The 15,706-nt window shown below is 36.2% G+C and overlaps 1 protein-coding gene across 1 annotated transcript in view; it reads left to right on the forward strand.

Annotated features, from left to right (window-relative positions):
• LOC150079210 (type-1 angiotensin II receptor-associated protein-like) overlaps positions 1 to 2,884 on the forward strand; it is a 155,481-nt gene extending 152,597 nt beyond the window's left edge. The window contains exon 7 of the mRNA XM_090382728.1: positions 2,694 to 2,884. Coding sequence (XP_090238854.1) covers positions 2,694 to 2,827 — 134 coding nt within the window. The 3' untranslated portion in view covers positions 2,828 to 2,884. The remainder of the gene's footprint in view (positions 1 to 2,693) is intronic.
• Positions 2,885 to 15,706: the final 12,822 nt, after the last annotated feature.

The raw sequence follows: 15,706 nt of genomic DNA on the forward strand, positions 1-15,706 counted from the left end.
AATCAGAGGAGGACTGGCCATAAGACTTACCGAAGGAAACCCAGGTGGGCCAGAGGCTTGTGTGATTTTTAATATTACATTCTATTTGTTTTTTCCAGTAAGAATTTTTGACCCAGTCTGCCTCTATGTATATCCAGTATACTCAGAGTCTGATAGAAGGAAGTGGTGAGAAAAATCCTGGCACTCTGCCAGGATTTTTCCAGAGCCCTCTACATAAAGTATCCTTATGTAGAGGGCTCTGGAGCAAGTTCTAAGGCTCGTACTGAAGAGAAATTTGGACAACAGGTACAATAAAGAATGCGCTCATCATTTATTGGGAAAAAAAAAGTTACAAAATTTGTCACTGTATGGCACGTAACTATCTTAGTTACGATTATGCAAATAACATAAGTTATTTGCACAATCGTAAGTTATTGCCACAGCGCCACTACTCAGCTCTACTGTACTGTATAAAAGCAAAGCAATCTCTTCAAAATCATACAGTAGATGTTTGCCTGCACTACAGCAGTAATGTCAGCAGTGTTGCAGGAAAGGGCACTATTAGTGAAGCTGTACTATAAGAACAGCAATGCAGCTGCAGCTATCAGAGAATTCCAGCATCAGAAGTGCATAAGGCCTATGACTGTTTGTGCTGTCTGCAAAATGATTGCAAAATCTGAAGCGACAGGACATCTTGGTGTTCAACCAGGTAGAGTTTGAAAACGAGTGGACTCCTCTCGTGTTGAAGATGTGGCTATGGCTGTTATTAGTGAAGCTGTAAGGAAAAGGCGTTATTAGTGAAGCTGTACTATCAGAACAGCAATGCAGCTGCAGCTATCAGAGAATTGTGGTACAATCCTTACAAGATGCACATGCTACAGCAGCTAAAGCATGGTGATGCAGATATTTATTTCACATACGCACTTCAGTTTCTGGCACGAACGACAGTGGATATCACTGGCCATGGAACATCCTTTGGAGTGATGAAGCCCACTTAAGTGAATATGCACAACTGTCGCATTTGGGCAACAGAAAACTCTTTGAGTTATCGAAGAGGTCCTGTTGCATTCTCCAAAAATGACAGTGTGGTGTGGATTTATGCCCACATTCATGATTGGGCCATATTTTTTTGAACAGGTAACCGACTGGATCCCACACCTGTTCCGTCACTGGACAGCGATATTATGAAATGTTCGCAAATTTCGCAATACCAGAGCTGCAACGATATTGGTGTCTTCAGGATATCATATTCATGCAAGATGGTGCACCACCCCCACATCCACCATTGTCCAAAGATTGCTAAGGCAACACTTTACAAATGAATGGGTCATCAGCCATTGTTTCCAGACATCTTGGCCACCCTGATCACCAGACCTCACCCCATGCGACTTCTGGTTGTGGGGTTTTTTGAAGAACCAGGTGTATTTGGAAGTATGTCAAACTCTGGCAGATCTGAAGGACAGCATTAGATGTCATGTGCTGGCTATTCAAGTTGACATACTATGTTCTGCTGTAGAAAATGCTGTTCTTCGAATGGCAACTATTGTTGACCAAAATGGAGGACACATTGAACAGTTGTAGTGCTGTTCAAGTAATTTATATTGCCACAGTGCCATATAGTGACAAATTTTGTAACTAATTTTTTTTCCCGATAAATGGCAAGCACATTCTTTATTGTACCTGTTGTCCAAACTTCTCTTCAGTACTCACTCCAGAGCCCTCTACATAGGGATAGTTTTAATTTTAACAATCCTGTATTTAACAAATACACAGGGCAGTTACAACACTAAGTCCCATATGATGGAAATCCTGGGTCATCCTGGATGCCAACTATTTTTTATGAAGTCTGTTAAAATGAGGTTTACTATATATTCAAGCTGGCAGATGAAAAGAGAATTGACACAGATATAAAATTTAGGGAAGCGATGGTATATTAGTTGTCTACCAAGGCAGCTCAGGTAGAGAGATGTTGACAAAATTCAAGGCAGAATTGGATAGTTACTTTATATTAATATTTTTTGTGATACAAGATAACTTTATTTCTTTGCATAATTAGGCCTAATTAATACTAACAAGCATAATTTTTTGTTTTGCTTGCATGTTGTTATTAGGATTTAATGGCGCAAGCCATATTATGCCTGTTTGAATGTTTCCATTTAAATAAATCGTGGTATGCATTCAAACCAATGGACATCATTGACTGTCAATTGATATTGACAGTTGATATTTTTGCTTCCTGAAAGAATTCAGTAATAAAAGAAATATACCGCACTACCTACTAACAGTAAATGCACACTGCAATTTATTTATATAGATATATATAGAATAATCTTTAGTCTCAATAGGTAAATCAGTCAGTAAACAGAGGGACAATTTCTGAACGAGCTATACCCTGTAACCATGTAAATTACTTTAAAGTAAAATTTATTATGCCCAAAATTGGTTTCAGAAATTACAGTACAGTGCAATCATATATAATTCATACTCTTACTCCAACTCAAAAACTCTACTTAACTAATTTAGTCATTCTAGATTCCCTATGGAAAAAAAAAAAAAAAAAAGGTGGATTGTAAACATTTCCATTTCCTGGTTAAAAAAATTTGTTTTTGTTCTTGTAAATTGAGAAAAATATTAAAATACTGGGATATATTTATCACACTAATTTATTCCTTACCTTTCATATTATTTTAATATTTCTGATTTCTCACTTTCAGGTCACAGTCCATATGAAGACATTGATCATCCCACTCCTCAGATTGTACCACAAAATTCAATGGATACAGGGAGCCCTGACCATAGTCCATTACCACATAATTCCCCATCTGTTACTCAGAAACATTTCCACTAAGCTATTTTCTCTAGTCAAGTTAATTTAATCAAAAAATAATGTAAAAAAAAAAAAAAATTTTTTTTTTTGCTTTTTAAACTAGATTTTTGTGCAACACTCGTATGTTTTATGCCTGTATTGTCAAGTTCCACATAATGTCACATAAATAATTATGCAGGAGAAGAAAAATTACATTAATTCAGAGGATAATAATCAGCAGTTTAGAAACTGAAATTTGCATCATGAATTATGTATATCCCCAATACTTATAACTACACTGGATTTATATGCAATCAAAACAGAAAGTTAGGAATAGGTGTAGATTATCTGCTCCAGTGAAGCCAGTAATACGAATTGAATGTTTTAAAACGTTGCACTTTAAAACTGTTTCTTTAACTATACTGAGAATGGACTGCAGTACTTTCTGCATTTATATTTTCTGAAAATTTGAGCTTGAAAATAATATTACATTGATATTGCCAGAAAATTTAGAAAATGTTTGTCATTCAGAGACTTCTGGAGGAGAAACATTTTCTCCAAACTAAAATGAAATAAACTTTTATTCTTTGCTTTAATGTATTTCTGTTGTAATCAGACTTGTAATTCTTTAATCATTTCAGTGTCATCCTTAATTTCAACTGAATGAACTACACAAAAATTAATAATCTATTTTAAAACATATGGCAAAGTCAAATATTTTGTGTTCAAGAATTGATTTTAAAACTTCTATTTATGCATTAAAAATATTATAAAGCAACAAGTGAGAAAATTCAGATACTACTTATAATTAATTCTCATGAGGATATTAAAAATGAAAAATATTATATAAATTCTGAAGGAAACAACAATAAATTGAGAAATCTGTTTTATTAACATGCAGTTCAACTTGGTATACCACACGAGTTCACACAAAAAAAACTGTTGAAACAACTAAACAAAGGAACCACTATTTCACTTCACTTTAGAACTTTGCAAACTCTGCAATTATTCTTTTATACCACAGTTATGGCAACTGCTGTTACACAGTATGAGAAGAAAGCCTGGGCTTCTAAAAGGTGAAAATAAAATATACTGTAACAAATAATGATTTATAAAATTAAATTCTTTGATATGGTTATCCTTATTCTAATTTAGTTACTTAATTTAATTGCATTTTGTAGTTAATCTGCAGTTTTGGTTTTTTTAGTAGATGTTACATTGCATCTTTAGTAGTAGTTTGTGTTTTGGTTTCACTTGTTAATTGGGCATTCAGAACTTAACCAAACAAAATTTACATTTAGTTTGGTTGAGCTCCTCCCTAGATATTGGGATATCCAGCTTTAAGATTTGCTTATCTTTTTTTGTCATGTCTATTATGATTGCTTATTCTTTTCTGTTGCTGTTATGTTCTTGGATGTTCTTTTGCTGTGAGCAAGCCATGACAGAAATCAGTGTTTGAGAATTTCCACTGGGCCAGTGCCTTCTTTGAAAATGTGGTCACTGTGATTTACCTAAACTTTCTTTCTGTCAGTTTTTCTTCTACAGTGCTTGCATTTCCAATTGAGCTAAGTAGAATGAGGGCAATTTCTAGAATCTTCTGATTATTACTTAGTAGTATCTAGCAGAAAATTGCAACTTAAAACAAAAAAACCATATCACATGGGAGTGGTTAGAGTTTCATCTCTCATAACAGTTTGTCTAGGTCATGACTCCTTCCATGCTGCTAGGCCAAATGGTCTTGAATATATTAAAGCTACCTATCTCCACATCACCAGATGGGAGTTTGTTTCAGCAACTGATGATCCACTAACTGAAGGAAAAATTTAGCACATCTACCCTGTAACCATCCTTTCTCAGTTTGAATTTATGCCTGCTTGTGTGTAGACTGAACAAGACAAAGAATTTCATCAGTATTGAGCATACTCAATACATTTAAAGACTAAAACTCAATCACAGCCCTTTGCAAGTGCTGCATTTTGCAGAACTGAAGCCTTTCCTGGTAACAGTATCCTTTTGTTTCTCTCACTAATCTCATTGCTCTTCTCTGTACCTGTTACAGTAGTTCCTAAAATGAAGCCTCCAGACTCAAGTTCTCAAGATATGGCCTGCTCATAGCATAACATAATGGCCTAAATACCTCCTCATCCCAGGTGGCAAAATTCTTATATATGAGTATCATTGACAAAATCCCATTAGCAATCCTGGCAGCCTGTTTTTCAGAGATCATATCTGCTAGCAAAATTACCCAAAGGTATATTTCATTTTCCACTATTCTGAGAATGGTTGACACACACAGTTATTACATTAATTTGGGATTACTGCTCCCTATATGAAGTACTTTGCATTTGTCAATATTAAACTTCAGCTGCCACTTCTCAGCTCATCTACCTAATTTGTCTAGATCTTGTTGCAGTAGTATACCCTGATTACTGTAATTAACCACCCTGCCAAACTTCATATTATCTGCAAACTTAGACATTAAGCATGATATGACTTTATCAATATCACTAATAAATACAGAAAACAGCAATGAGCCCAGCACTAACCTTGAGGACTCTACTAATAACATTGGTCAAAAAAGACCCATGTCCATTGATAACAGCTCTACCTTCTCCCACTCAACCATCCTTCTATCCATAAGCGTAACTTGCCCAAAAGCCACACTGCTCCAATTTGCATAGCAGTCTTATGTGCAACAGTATTAAAAGTATCTCTGAAATCCAAGTATATGATGTCAAGATTATTTTTTGCATCCAGCTCCTTTGATACTGTGGCATAGTATCTTACCAAATTAGTCAGAAAAGATACCCACTTAACAAATCCATGCTGTGATGCAATATGCTACAAAGCATCTAAACTGCAGTTGAGATGGTCCTGCATTACTTTAACAAGTGATTCCATTATTTTCCTTGGAGTCAAGTTAACAGGTCTGTAATTACTGATATCAACCATTGATCCCACTTTGTGAATGCAGGATACATTTGTGCAGCTCCAGTTATGTGTCGCTTCAACAATTTTCCTGCACTTTCCTCTCAGTTATTGCAAAAATCATTCATCTCCCTTGTAGAATATGACACACTTTTGGCCTTTTTTATCCCTAACAGATTCTTTATGGGTGAATGTAGATGCAAAATACCTATTCAGCTTGTCAGCAATCTGAGCAGAATTATCAGCGTTTAAAACATATCTAGTGGACCAATGTCATTCATTCCCTTCCTTCTAGGGTTTACATAATTAAAGAAGTCATTGCTGCTTTTCTTTACAAACCTTGCCAGAGAGTTTGCTGAACCTCTTTGCTGCTTGATTGAAGACTACTTTATATCTACCATAGCATCTGTATCACCTGATAATTATATGCTTTCCTTGCATTTTTCTTCTCTTCCACAAATCTCATCAGTGTGTCTTGTCATCCATTTAGGTCTAAGCCTTGAACAGTAAAACTTAGTATAAAAAGCCTAGTAGCTTTTACAATTCATCCCTGAATCCTTCATATTTAGGATTTGTTGTTGGTAACTTCATCAGTTGATTCCAGTGCACAGAATTTAAGAACTGAGACCAATGTAGTTACCTTGGGGAGTACAATGTGTACAGAAAGGATAGAAAGGGAGGAGGTGTTATGCTGTTAATTAAGAAAAACATAAAATCAAAAGAAGTGCATCCAGTTGATATAGATGAACAGTGCACTGTTGAGTCAATTTGGTGTGACATAAGCACTGCGAAAGCAAAAATAAGAGTAGGAGTGTGTTATATAGCTTAATGACTCGAATGAGTACAATGAACAATTGTACAGAGAAATAGAGAGGGCTAGTAAATCGGAATGTCTTATAATGGGGGATTTTAACTTCCCAGATATTGACTGGAACTTGTGGTTGGTCACTCACACACTAGTCAGACTTTTGTGGATTTATTGGATGATTGTTTTCTGCAGCAGCATGTTCGAGAGGCAACCAGAGAAAGTAATACTCTTGATCTGGTTATCAGCAGTGATCATTCATGTATTAAAAATTTGCAGATAAAGGAACCACTAGGTGGCAGTGATCACAGTGTACTGATGTGGGATTTACTTAAAGATTTAATTACCATCAGGGGTAAAGGAAAGGGTTTTTGCTTCCGTAAAGGTGAGTACAGTGGTCTCCGACAGTTTTTAAATTCTGTACAGTGGGATAAACTGACAATGTTACCAACAGTAAATTCTAAGTGGGAAGCATTCAAGGAATTAATCGTGGAAGCTACTAAAAATTTCATACCTATTAAGAAATATTGTTCAAGGTTTAGGCCTAAATGGTTATCTAATGAACTAATGAGATTCGTAATAGAGAAGAAAAATGCATGGGAAGCATATAAATTATCAAGCGACTCAGAAGACTATGGCAGATATAAGCTAGTCTGTAATCAAGTGACAAAGGAGGTTAGGCAGGCGAAGGCAGATTACGAGAAATCTTTGGCAAAGGATGCTAAGAAAAACAGCAAGGATTTCTTTACTTATATAAACTCTAAAAGGAAGGGGATGAATCTGATTGGTCCACTTGACATCGATGGTTCGACTGTTAATGATCCTGCTCAGATAGCAAACAAACTCAATGAGTATTTTGCATCTACATTCACACACAAGGAGTTATTAAGGTTTGGAAATGGCAGAAGGTTATCAAATTGTAGCAGGATACTTAATGATTTTGTAATAACTGAAAGCAAAGTGGAGGAGAAATTGTTGAAGTTAAACATGAGAAAAGCACCTGGGGTGGATGGGATCTATCCAGTTATATTAAAGGAGGTGGCAAAGCAACTAAGCAAACCCTTAGCCATAATTATGAGAGCATCCTTGGACTCAGGAGAGGTTCCCACGGATTGGAGATGTGCAAATGTATCCCCAATTCACAAAGGGGGATCGAAGGGTGACACGAGTAATTACAGACCAGTTAGTTTAACTTCTGTTCCGGGTAAAATAATGGAGTCACTGGTTAAAGATGCATTGCAGGATCATCTAGACAAGACTGCAGCAATAATTCAGACACAGCATGGGTTTGTTAAGGGAAAGTCTTGTCTGACAAATTTGATAGGATATTATGATGTGGTTACAAAGGAACTGGATGCAAAAAATAATTTTGATATCATATATTTGGATTTTAGGAAAGCTTTTGACACTGTTGCGCATGGAAGACTATTAGTAAAATAATAAGAGGAGTATACCTCAATATAGTGCGTAGAACCCTTCCGTATGATACCCTCCAGAAATTAAAACGGAAAAAACGAAAAAATCGGCAAACTTACCGGTACATTAGAGTAAAAAATAAATAATTAATCAATTTAACACAATACAAATCAATTTAAAGCAATTAAAAGAATCAAACGAAAATATTCAAAACGATTTTCGTTTGATTCTTTTAATTGCGTTAATTTGATTTTTAATTGTTTTAAATTGATTTGTATTGTGTTAAATTGATTATTTAATTATTTATTTTTTACTCTAATGTACCGGTAAGTTTGCCGATTTTTTCCTTTTTTTCCGTTTTAATTTCTGGAGGGTATCATACGGAAGGGTTCTACGCACTATATTGAGGTATACTCCTCTTATTATTTTACTAATATTATTATCAACGTAGAACATATTGAGTAGCACAGCTCTGATTCATACTATCTAATGGAAGACTATTGTACAAATTCGAGCAGAATGGTATTAAGGGTAAGTTGCTACAATGGATAAAAGGATGGTTAAGTGGGAGAAGACAGAGGGTGGTAATCAATGGGTGCTGCTCTTCTTGGACTAATGTTATTAGTGGAGTCCCACAGGGTTCGGTGTTAGGTCCACTGTTGTTTTGTATATTTATCAATGATATTGATGAAGGTATATCAGGCATGAAATTATATCAGGCTTAATGTTGAAGTTTGCAGATGTTACAAAGGTTGGCAGGGTTGTTAATGACAGTAATGGCAGTGTGCTACTGCAACAGGATCTAGATAATTTGGGCAGATGGGCTAAGAAGTGGCAACTGAAGTTTAACCTTGACAAATGCAAAGTACTGCATATGGGTAGAAGTAACCCCAGAGAAATGTACCAACTGTGTGGTACTACACTTAAGGTGGTAGAAAATGAAAAAGACCTGGGAGTAATTGTGCAGTCAGATATGAAGTTTTCTGAGCAATGCAGACAGGCTGCCAGGGCAGGTCATGGGATTTTGTCAATGATATATAGAATTTTGCTAGCAGGGAGAAGGAGGTGATTGTCCCTCTGTATAAGGCAATGGTCAGGCCACGCCTTGAGTACTGCGTACAGGTCTGGAGGCCTCATTTTAGGAAGGATGTAGATTTACTTGAGCGTGTACAGAGAAGGGCAACAAGATTGGTGAGGGGAATGAAGGGATCCTCTTACCAAGAGAGGCTGAAGTTCTGCAAATTGCAGTGGCTGGAGACTAGGCACCTGCGCGGTGATCTGATTCAGGTGTATAAGGCCTTGAATGGGTTGAGCACGCTGAATTCTGATGGGATCCTTCCACTTGTTCAGATTTCGAAACTAAGGGGGCATAAATTCAAATTAAGAAAAGACAGATGTAGATTAGATGTGCGGAAATTTGCCTTTAGCCAGCCGGTGGTTAATTGCTGGAACAAACTTCCATCTGTCGTTGTGGAAGTTGATAGGTTGAATAAATTTAAGGAGGAACTGGAAAGGCATTTGGAGGAATGGTGTGATTTTTTTTTTTTTTGGCTGATGCTGCATAAGCTCATACACTTGCTTTCTTGCATCATATGCCACTGCTACTACCTTTATGAAAGCAACCCTTGACAGTATTTACATCTTTAAGTAAATCCAACATCAGTACGCTGTGATGATTTGTCACTTACTGTGTATTTTATCTGCACATTTTTAATGCATGATGGGTCACTGCTGATAAAGTCAAAAGTATTGCTTTCTCTTGTGTCTCCAACATGCTGATGTAGAAAACAGTGTTCCACTTGCTACTATGAGTGACCAACCTACAGGATTCAGTCAATATCTGGAAAGTTATGTCACTTTGATTTACTGGTCCACTATTTCTTTGTGTAGTTATACTCAGAGTCATTAGGCCTATAACACTCCTACCCATATTTTTGTTTTTTCTGTTCTTAGATCACACCCAACTGACTCAATATTGCAATGTCCACCAGATGCCTTTGATTTTTCGTGCTTCTGAACTACGAGCGTAATTCCCATCCCCTCTGTACTCCCCATATTCAAATTCTGAATCCCTTATATCTGAATTACACCATGTTTCTTGGAACTTCACAATGTCTGCATTTGATGACTCGACCAGTACTTCGAACATGAAATTTATTTACTATGCTCCTAGTATTAGTATACATGCAGCTGTTTTTTTTGTTTTTATTTATTTATCTAGCCCTAGCACAGCTCCATGTATTTGCTTTTTTCTTGCAGACCCCTCCTACAGCAGTGCATAGCACACGCTTCTTGATTAGACCGGGGTTCGGACCCGTGACCACCAAATACAGAAAGGTCAGGGAATGACCACCGCATACCACGGAGCAATATGGCCTTAGTTGCTAATGCTCCTAAATAACAAACAACAAACAAACAACCTCCTACAGCAGGTCTTGAAGTCCTCAATACCTTGCTTTTCAGGCTACTACATTTCCTTCCTATCATGTCTGGGCAGAATGGCTGACTTTTAATTTCAATCCTATCCCCAAACTTTTTATTAACATTGCTCTGTACTTGTTAACTCCTTGGATCTCCTGCTCTTAATATCATTAATACTAAGGGGAGAGCAATCTCATCTTTTGTGCTCTCAAAAGATGATTTCTGTTCTGCAATGTCGTCAACTTTAGCCCCTTACAGCTATTCCACTTGTCCTTTTTGCTTATTTTTCCTTGTTTCCCTGACAAACAATTTGCTAACTATGTCTAATTCCTATGGCACCAGGGATCTTTGCTGCTGCAGTGGATGTCATGTTGTCTGATGGTGGGCAGGTTCTAAAACATTGGGTTGGATAGCTACTGCTTGATAAATCCCTCTCTTATCATTCAATGACATCAAACCTTTTCTTTAAGCTCATATTAGCCCATTAAAATGACAAATTTTTCCTTAATGTTTAAGTGCAAAGGCCCTATGACTGTATTGTGTCCTGCTAAAGGTAGGTTTGCAAAGAGGACACAAGTAACACACGATATAATTCTGATCGTAGGAGAACTTCCCTCGAACCAAAGCATTCCTGTTACGTAGAGCCTGCTGCTTGCTGCTCTAATCTGAAGCATGATTTTAGTCTAAAATTAATTTAAAACCAATTCGATAATCCTGCTTATTTGACAGTAGTACAAATTACATCATTACAAACTATACTATTTTAGATTTTGGGGATTTAAAATTTATTTTTCTGATTCTATACCATGAGATAAGGTTATGTTATAAAAACGTTTCAAGTATCTTTTTACATCCTAAAATCAATTTTAAAGCCAAAATCCAGTGTGGAGTTTGCATAATGTATAATACTGCATTTAGCTTGTGCCAAGAGATGTACATATATCCATGAACAGGCAGTAAAATTTCCTTCTTGAGCATCTGGAAAGTGGTTGTATGATAGGTCCCATAAAACTTGATTGTCAGTATGTTATCTTTTAAACATTTGGCTCTTTTTTTTACAATACTATGCCAAAAGACACTTCAAAATCCAATCAAATTATGGAAGTATCACCTCTTCCCAAAATTTTCTGTATTCAGCTATCAGTAGGTAAGATTAGAGCCTTGATCTTTTGTTATTGTAAAGAAATATTTGTATATTAGTTACCAAAAAGTGCCGTGGTGAATGGTGTTACTGTGCTAGAAATTTGGGAAATCTAATTGGAGGGGAAACTGACAAAAGATGATTTACTTATTCATGACAGTGTGCCTATTCACTAGTGTAATGTAGAAATATTTTCTTTCTGATTTTTTTATATAAAATTGGGGAACAACTTAGTAGATCTGTATGATTAATTCAAAATATAAATGAATTTTCAGAATAATTTACACTGAATTATGACAAAAATTTTGATAAAAGGAAGAACATATAATTAAAGTCTAGTATTTGTTTCATATTTGTTCTAAGTAAAGAAAATTGTTTAATTATTAAAAAAAAAAAAAAAAATTTGAAGTGTGTGCACCCTGTATGCATAAAAGATGTTTTATGTGAAAACGCTTAAAACATCTTGGCTTGGAAGAGATTAGCGAAATCCATTCGGAGAATAGTATGACATCATGATCATAATTCCTGCAGTAGTAACTGCAGGAAGTATGATTGTGACATCGAGTCAGCACACCAATGTAGCATTAATGTCGTGATTGTGAAAGTATGGAAGAACTAAGGAAGTGTGATTGCAACATTACAAATATTTGACCACAACATTTGAATTTCTGTTACACTTCCATTACATTCCATTGTTAGGTGCAGCTATACATGTTTTCACATCAAAAATTGACAAATGCACTGCATGGTAGATGAATTTATGTGAAACATCCTTTGCATTCCTTTCAGGTATTTTGATTTGTATATATTGATTATGAAATAACAATGGAATGTAATAAAAATGCTAGACGAAAAAAGAAATTGTTCACAAATATTTGTATTGTTGCAATCACACTGTTCAACAAGTGACTACAATCAAATGGGTAATTAAGACTATTGGTTTGGATCTTGAACCTCTGGTGGAAGCCATGGATGACTTCACTTCCGTGACACATTTTTTGTGACCAATCAAATTTACTCAGTTGTAGGTGTCCCCAAGGATGTTTCACATCAAAAAGTTCAGCGAGTAAAAATGGCAGGCATCTTGTTAAAAAAAAAAAAATATATATGTACTTCTGAATATGCACTAAGTTTGTTACTCAAGTAATACAAGCCGTGAAATACAAGCCGTCATGCTTGTATTTCACCTTCCCTGGTACCTCTGCTCCATTTCCTTTATGTCCTGATGGAATCTCTCCCCTTGTTCTTTGCTCATCTGTGCAAGATTTTCAGGGAAAAAATCAAGATGGGCATGCAAAAAGTGAATATTAATGCTCATATTGCAACCTAAATTGCAAAGCTTTTCAAGCATATTTTGAACAATTTTCTCATAATCCTGTGATTTATAATATCCTAGAAAGTTTTCCATTACACTTTTAAAAGCAATCCAGGCTTTCCTTTCAACGTCAGTCATAGTAGTTTCAAACTGACCGTCTAAAACCAGTCTTCTAATTTGAGGACCAATAAAGATACTCTCCTTAAGTTTTGCATCAGATAAACCGGGAAATTTATTGCAAAGGTACTTAAAGCAGTTGCCACCCTTATTCAATGCTTTAACAAATTGCTTCATTATGCCTAACTTGATATGCAGTGGAGGTAAAAGTATTTTATCTGGCTTCACCAAACTTTCGTGCACAATATTTTTTGACCCCGGGTGTAAGATTGTGCCTCCAAGGCCATTGCTTCTTTGTCCAATGCAGAGCTTCAGCTCTGCTATCCCATTCACAAATAAAGCATAGCATTTTAGTGTACCCACCCTGTTATCCCAACAACATACATAACACTTTTAAATCTCCACATAGTTGCCATTCATGATCTTGATATTTAATTTTCTCCAGAAGTAACTTCAGATTGCCATAAGTTTCTTTTAAGTAGACTGAATGAGCAACTTGCACAGATGTGTACTTAGTTATACAAGAGAACACCTTTTAAACTAGTCTTAGAAGAGTCTATAAATAGTCTCTATTCACTAGGAACATATTATGGAGCTCCTAAAGCACTTATTAAACCAACTTATTAAACCAGTGATATCACTGCAATATACAAGAGGACCTTCTTGTGAAAAATACTGTATAAATTCCTTTTCACGATTTCTGTACCAGGCAAATGATGTACCTGAAGCAAATAAGTTATTCACTTGAAGTCTGGATCCCAAAATTTCAGCAGCATACTTTGAAAGACCTAAGTCCCTTACTAAATCATTCAGTTCGACTTGCATGAATTGCTGTGGCGTTAAAATATTTTCTGGTTGATAACATTCCTCTTCACTAATCTCTTTAGCTTCTGGTTCATCATAAACCCACCATGCTACAACATAGTATGATGTGGCATGGTGGGTTTATGTAAGATTAAAGCAAAATTCAAATTCTACAAATTAAAATCCCAAGAGAAAAAAATTTGGGATTAATAACACTGGTTTACAGTGTATCTGGAGTTTGAGTAAAAGTATGTGGCAGTTATTTATGCAAGTATACTGATTACTAAACTGAAGTCAGTTTGTTTCTATCAAGTAAAGATTTTTCACAATTCATTAACAAAATATTACCTAGGTATTATAAGCAAAACTAAAGTGTGCATAACTAAAGTTTCTGCAAGGGTTTACAAGTTTTATACCCCTATATTCATAATCAGTATCAAATATTTGCCTCAAATACAACAGATTTGCATGTTTAACCTATAACTACACAAAATAAAAAGGACATCAAATATCCACATCTACCATAAGACTGGTTCTGAATGGACCTGATCTGCCTGTAAAACCTCCACCAGAAACTTTGAACTAGATGCAAAAAATAATTTTGATATCATATACAGGTAACCCTCGTTTTATGTGGTACTGTATCAAAAGAGTTTTTCTGATATCACAGTCAAAAATATGTGGTCAGGGTTGGATAGAGGTTAGTTGCAACCTTTTATGAACAGCACATCCTAATAGGGTAAATGAGCTTGACTCAGAAATGGAGATGGCATAAACAATACTTGGGCTAAATACAGCATTATTAAATGCTTATACCATAGCAGTGACTGCTAAACAGGTCATGTGATATCAAAAGCATGTGCTGACTATGGTCACGGTTCTGTTCTGGTGCTTGGATCATCCCTTAACACTTTACCCTCTCCCTCCTAACAGCATTAAATTCCATTTATTTTATTTTTTAAATTAATTTCTATTTTTATTCAATTATTTTATTCTTTTACAATTCTCCGCCCTGCCCTCATTTCTTTACTGGGTGGACTTGCTCGCTCGCTCACTCACTGTAAACCTCAGGACTGCAGCTAGAGGTCCAGAACCCATGATTATTTTTGTACAAAGATGACCCACTTCCTTGCAAGGAAGGGAGCTAACCAGCAGATTTCTGATTTTTATTGCTTGGTTGCTAAGAGGCTATTCATACAGTACAAAATATTACTAAGAACGTAACATAGTTTGGCAGAAATGCTCAACAACGATCCATGGCATGTTTAGGAACTGTAACAAAGTTACATATACACTGAAAGGACAAAATTCGTCGGATACCTGGTTCCCGGGCAATGCGATGCTGTCACCCTTCTTGCTTGTGGACGAACCCACCACTTGGCAGGTATATAGGTACACTGCATCACTACAGGTAATTCGATGTCAGTATGGATAAACATCGTGAAATAACAGACTTTGAAATAGGGATGACGACGGTAGGTGCCTAGGTCACTATCGCAGAAGTGGTACAGAAATTGCACTATCCCCATTCAACATATCAAGAATGTAGTGGGAATACACGATTTTGGAATAACATCTTATCTTGGACAGCATTTGGGCGGAGAAAGGTGGTGGATGAACATGGCTGTCACATCTGTCTCTCATTGTTTCAGCCAACTGGAAAGTGACAGTAGCACAAATCACGACTGAATTCAACAATGGAAGTGCCAGAAACATTTCCACCAAGACCATTAAGCTATCATTAGCTGCAATAGGTTATGGGAGCAGCCGACCCACCAGTGTCCCATTGCTAACACCATGACACGAGACTGTATGCCTCAACTGAGTGAAAGAATATCAGCACTGGACCTTGAATGAAGGAGGATGGGCCTCCTGGTCTTGATGAGTCCCATTGCCAGTTATTTTGAGCAGACAGGGAGGGTGCATATCTGGCAGAAGCCACACAAAGCTATGCACCCATCATGTCAACAAGGA

This window comes from Mastigoproctus giganteus, chromosome 10, assembly GCF_048544385.1.
Source record: "Mastigoproctus giganteus isolate SK-2022 chromosome 10, ASM4854438v1, whole genome shotgun sequence".
Classification (NCBI taxonomy): domain Eukaryota; kingdom Metazoa; phylum Arthropoda; class Arachnida; order Uropygi; family Thelyphonidae; genus Mastigoproctus; species Mastigoproctus giganteus.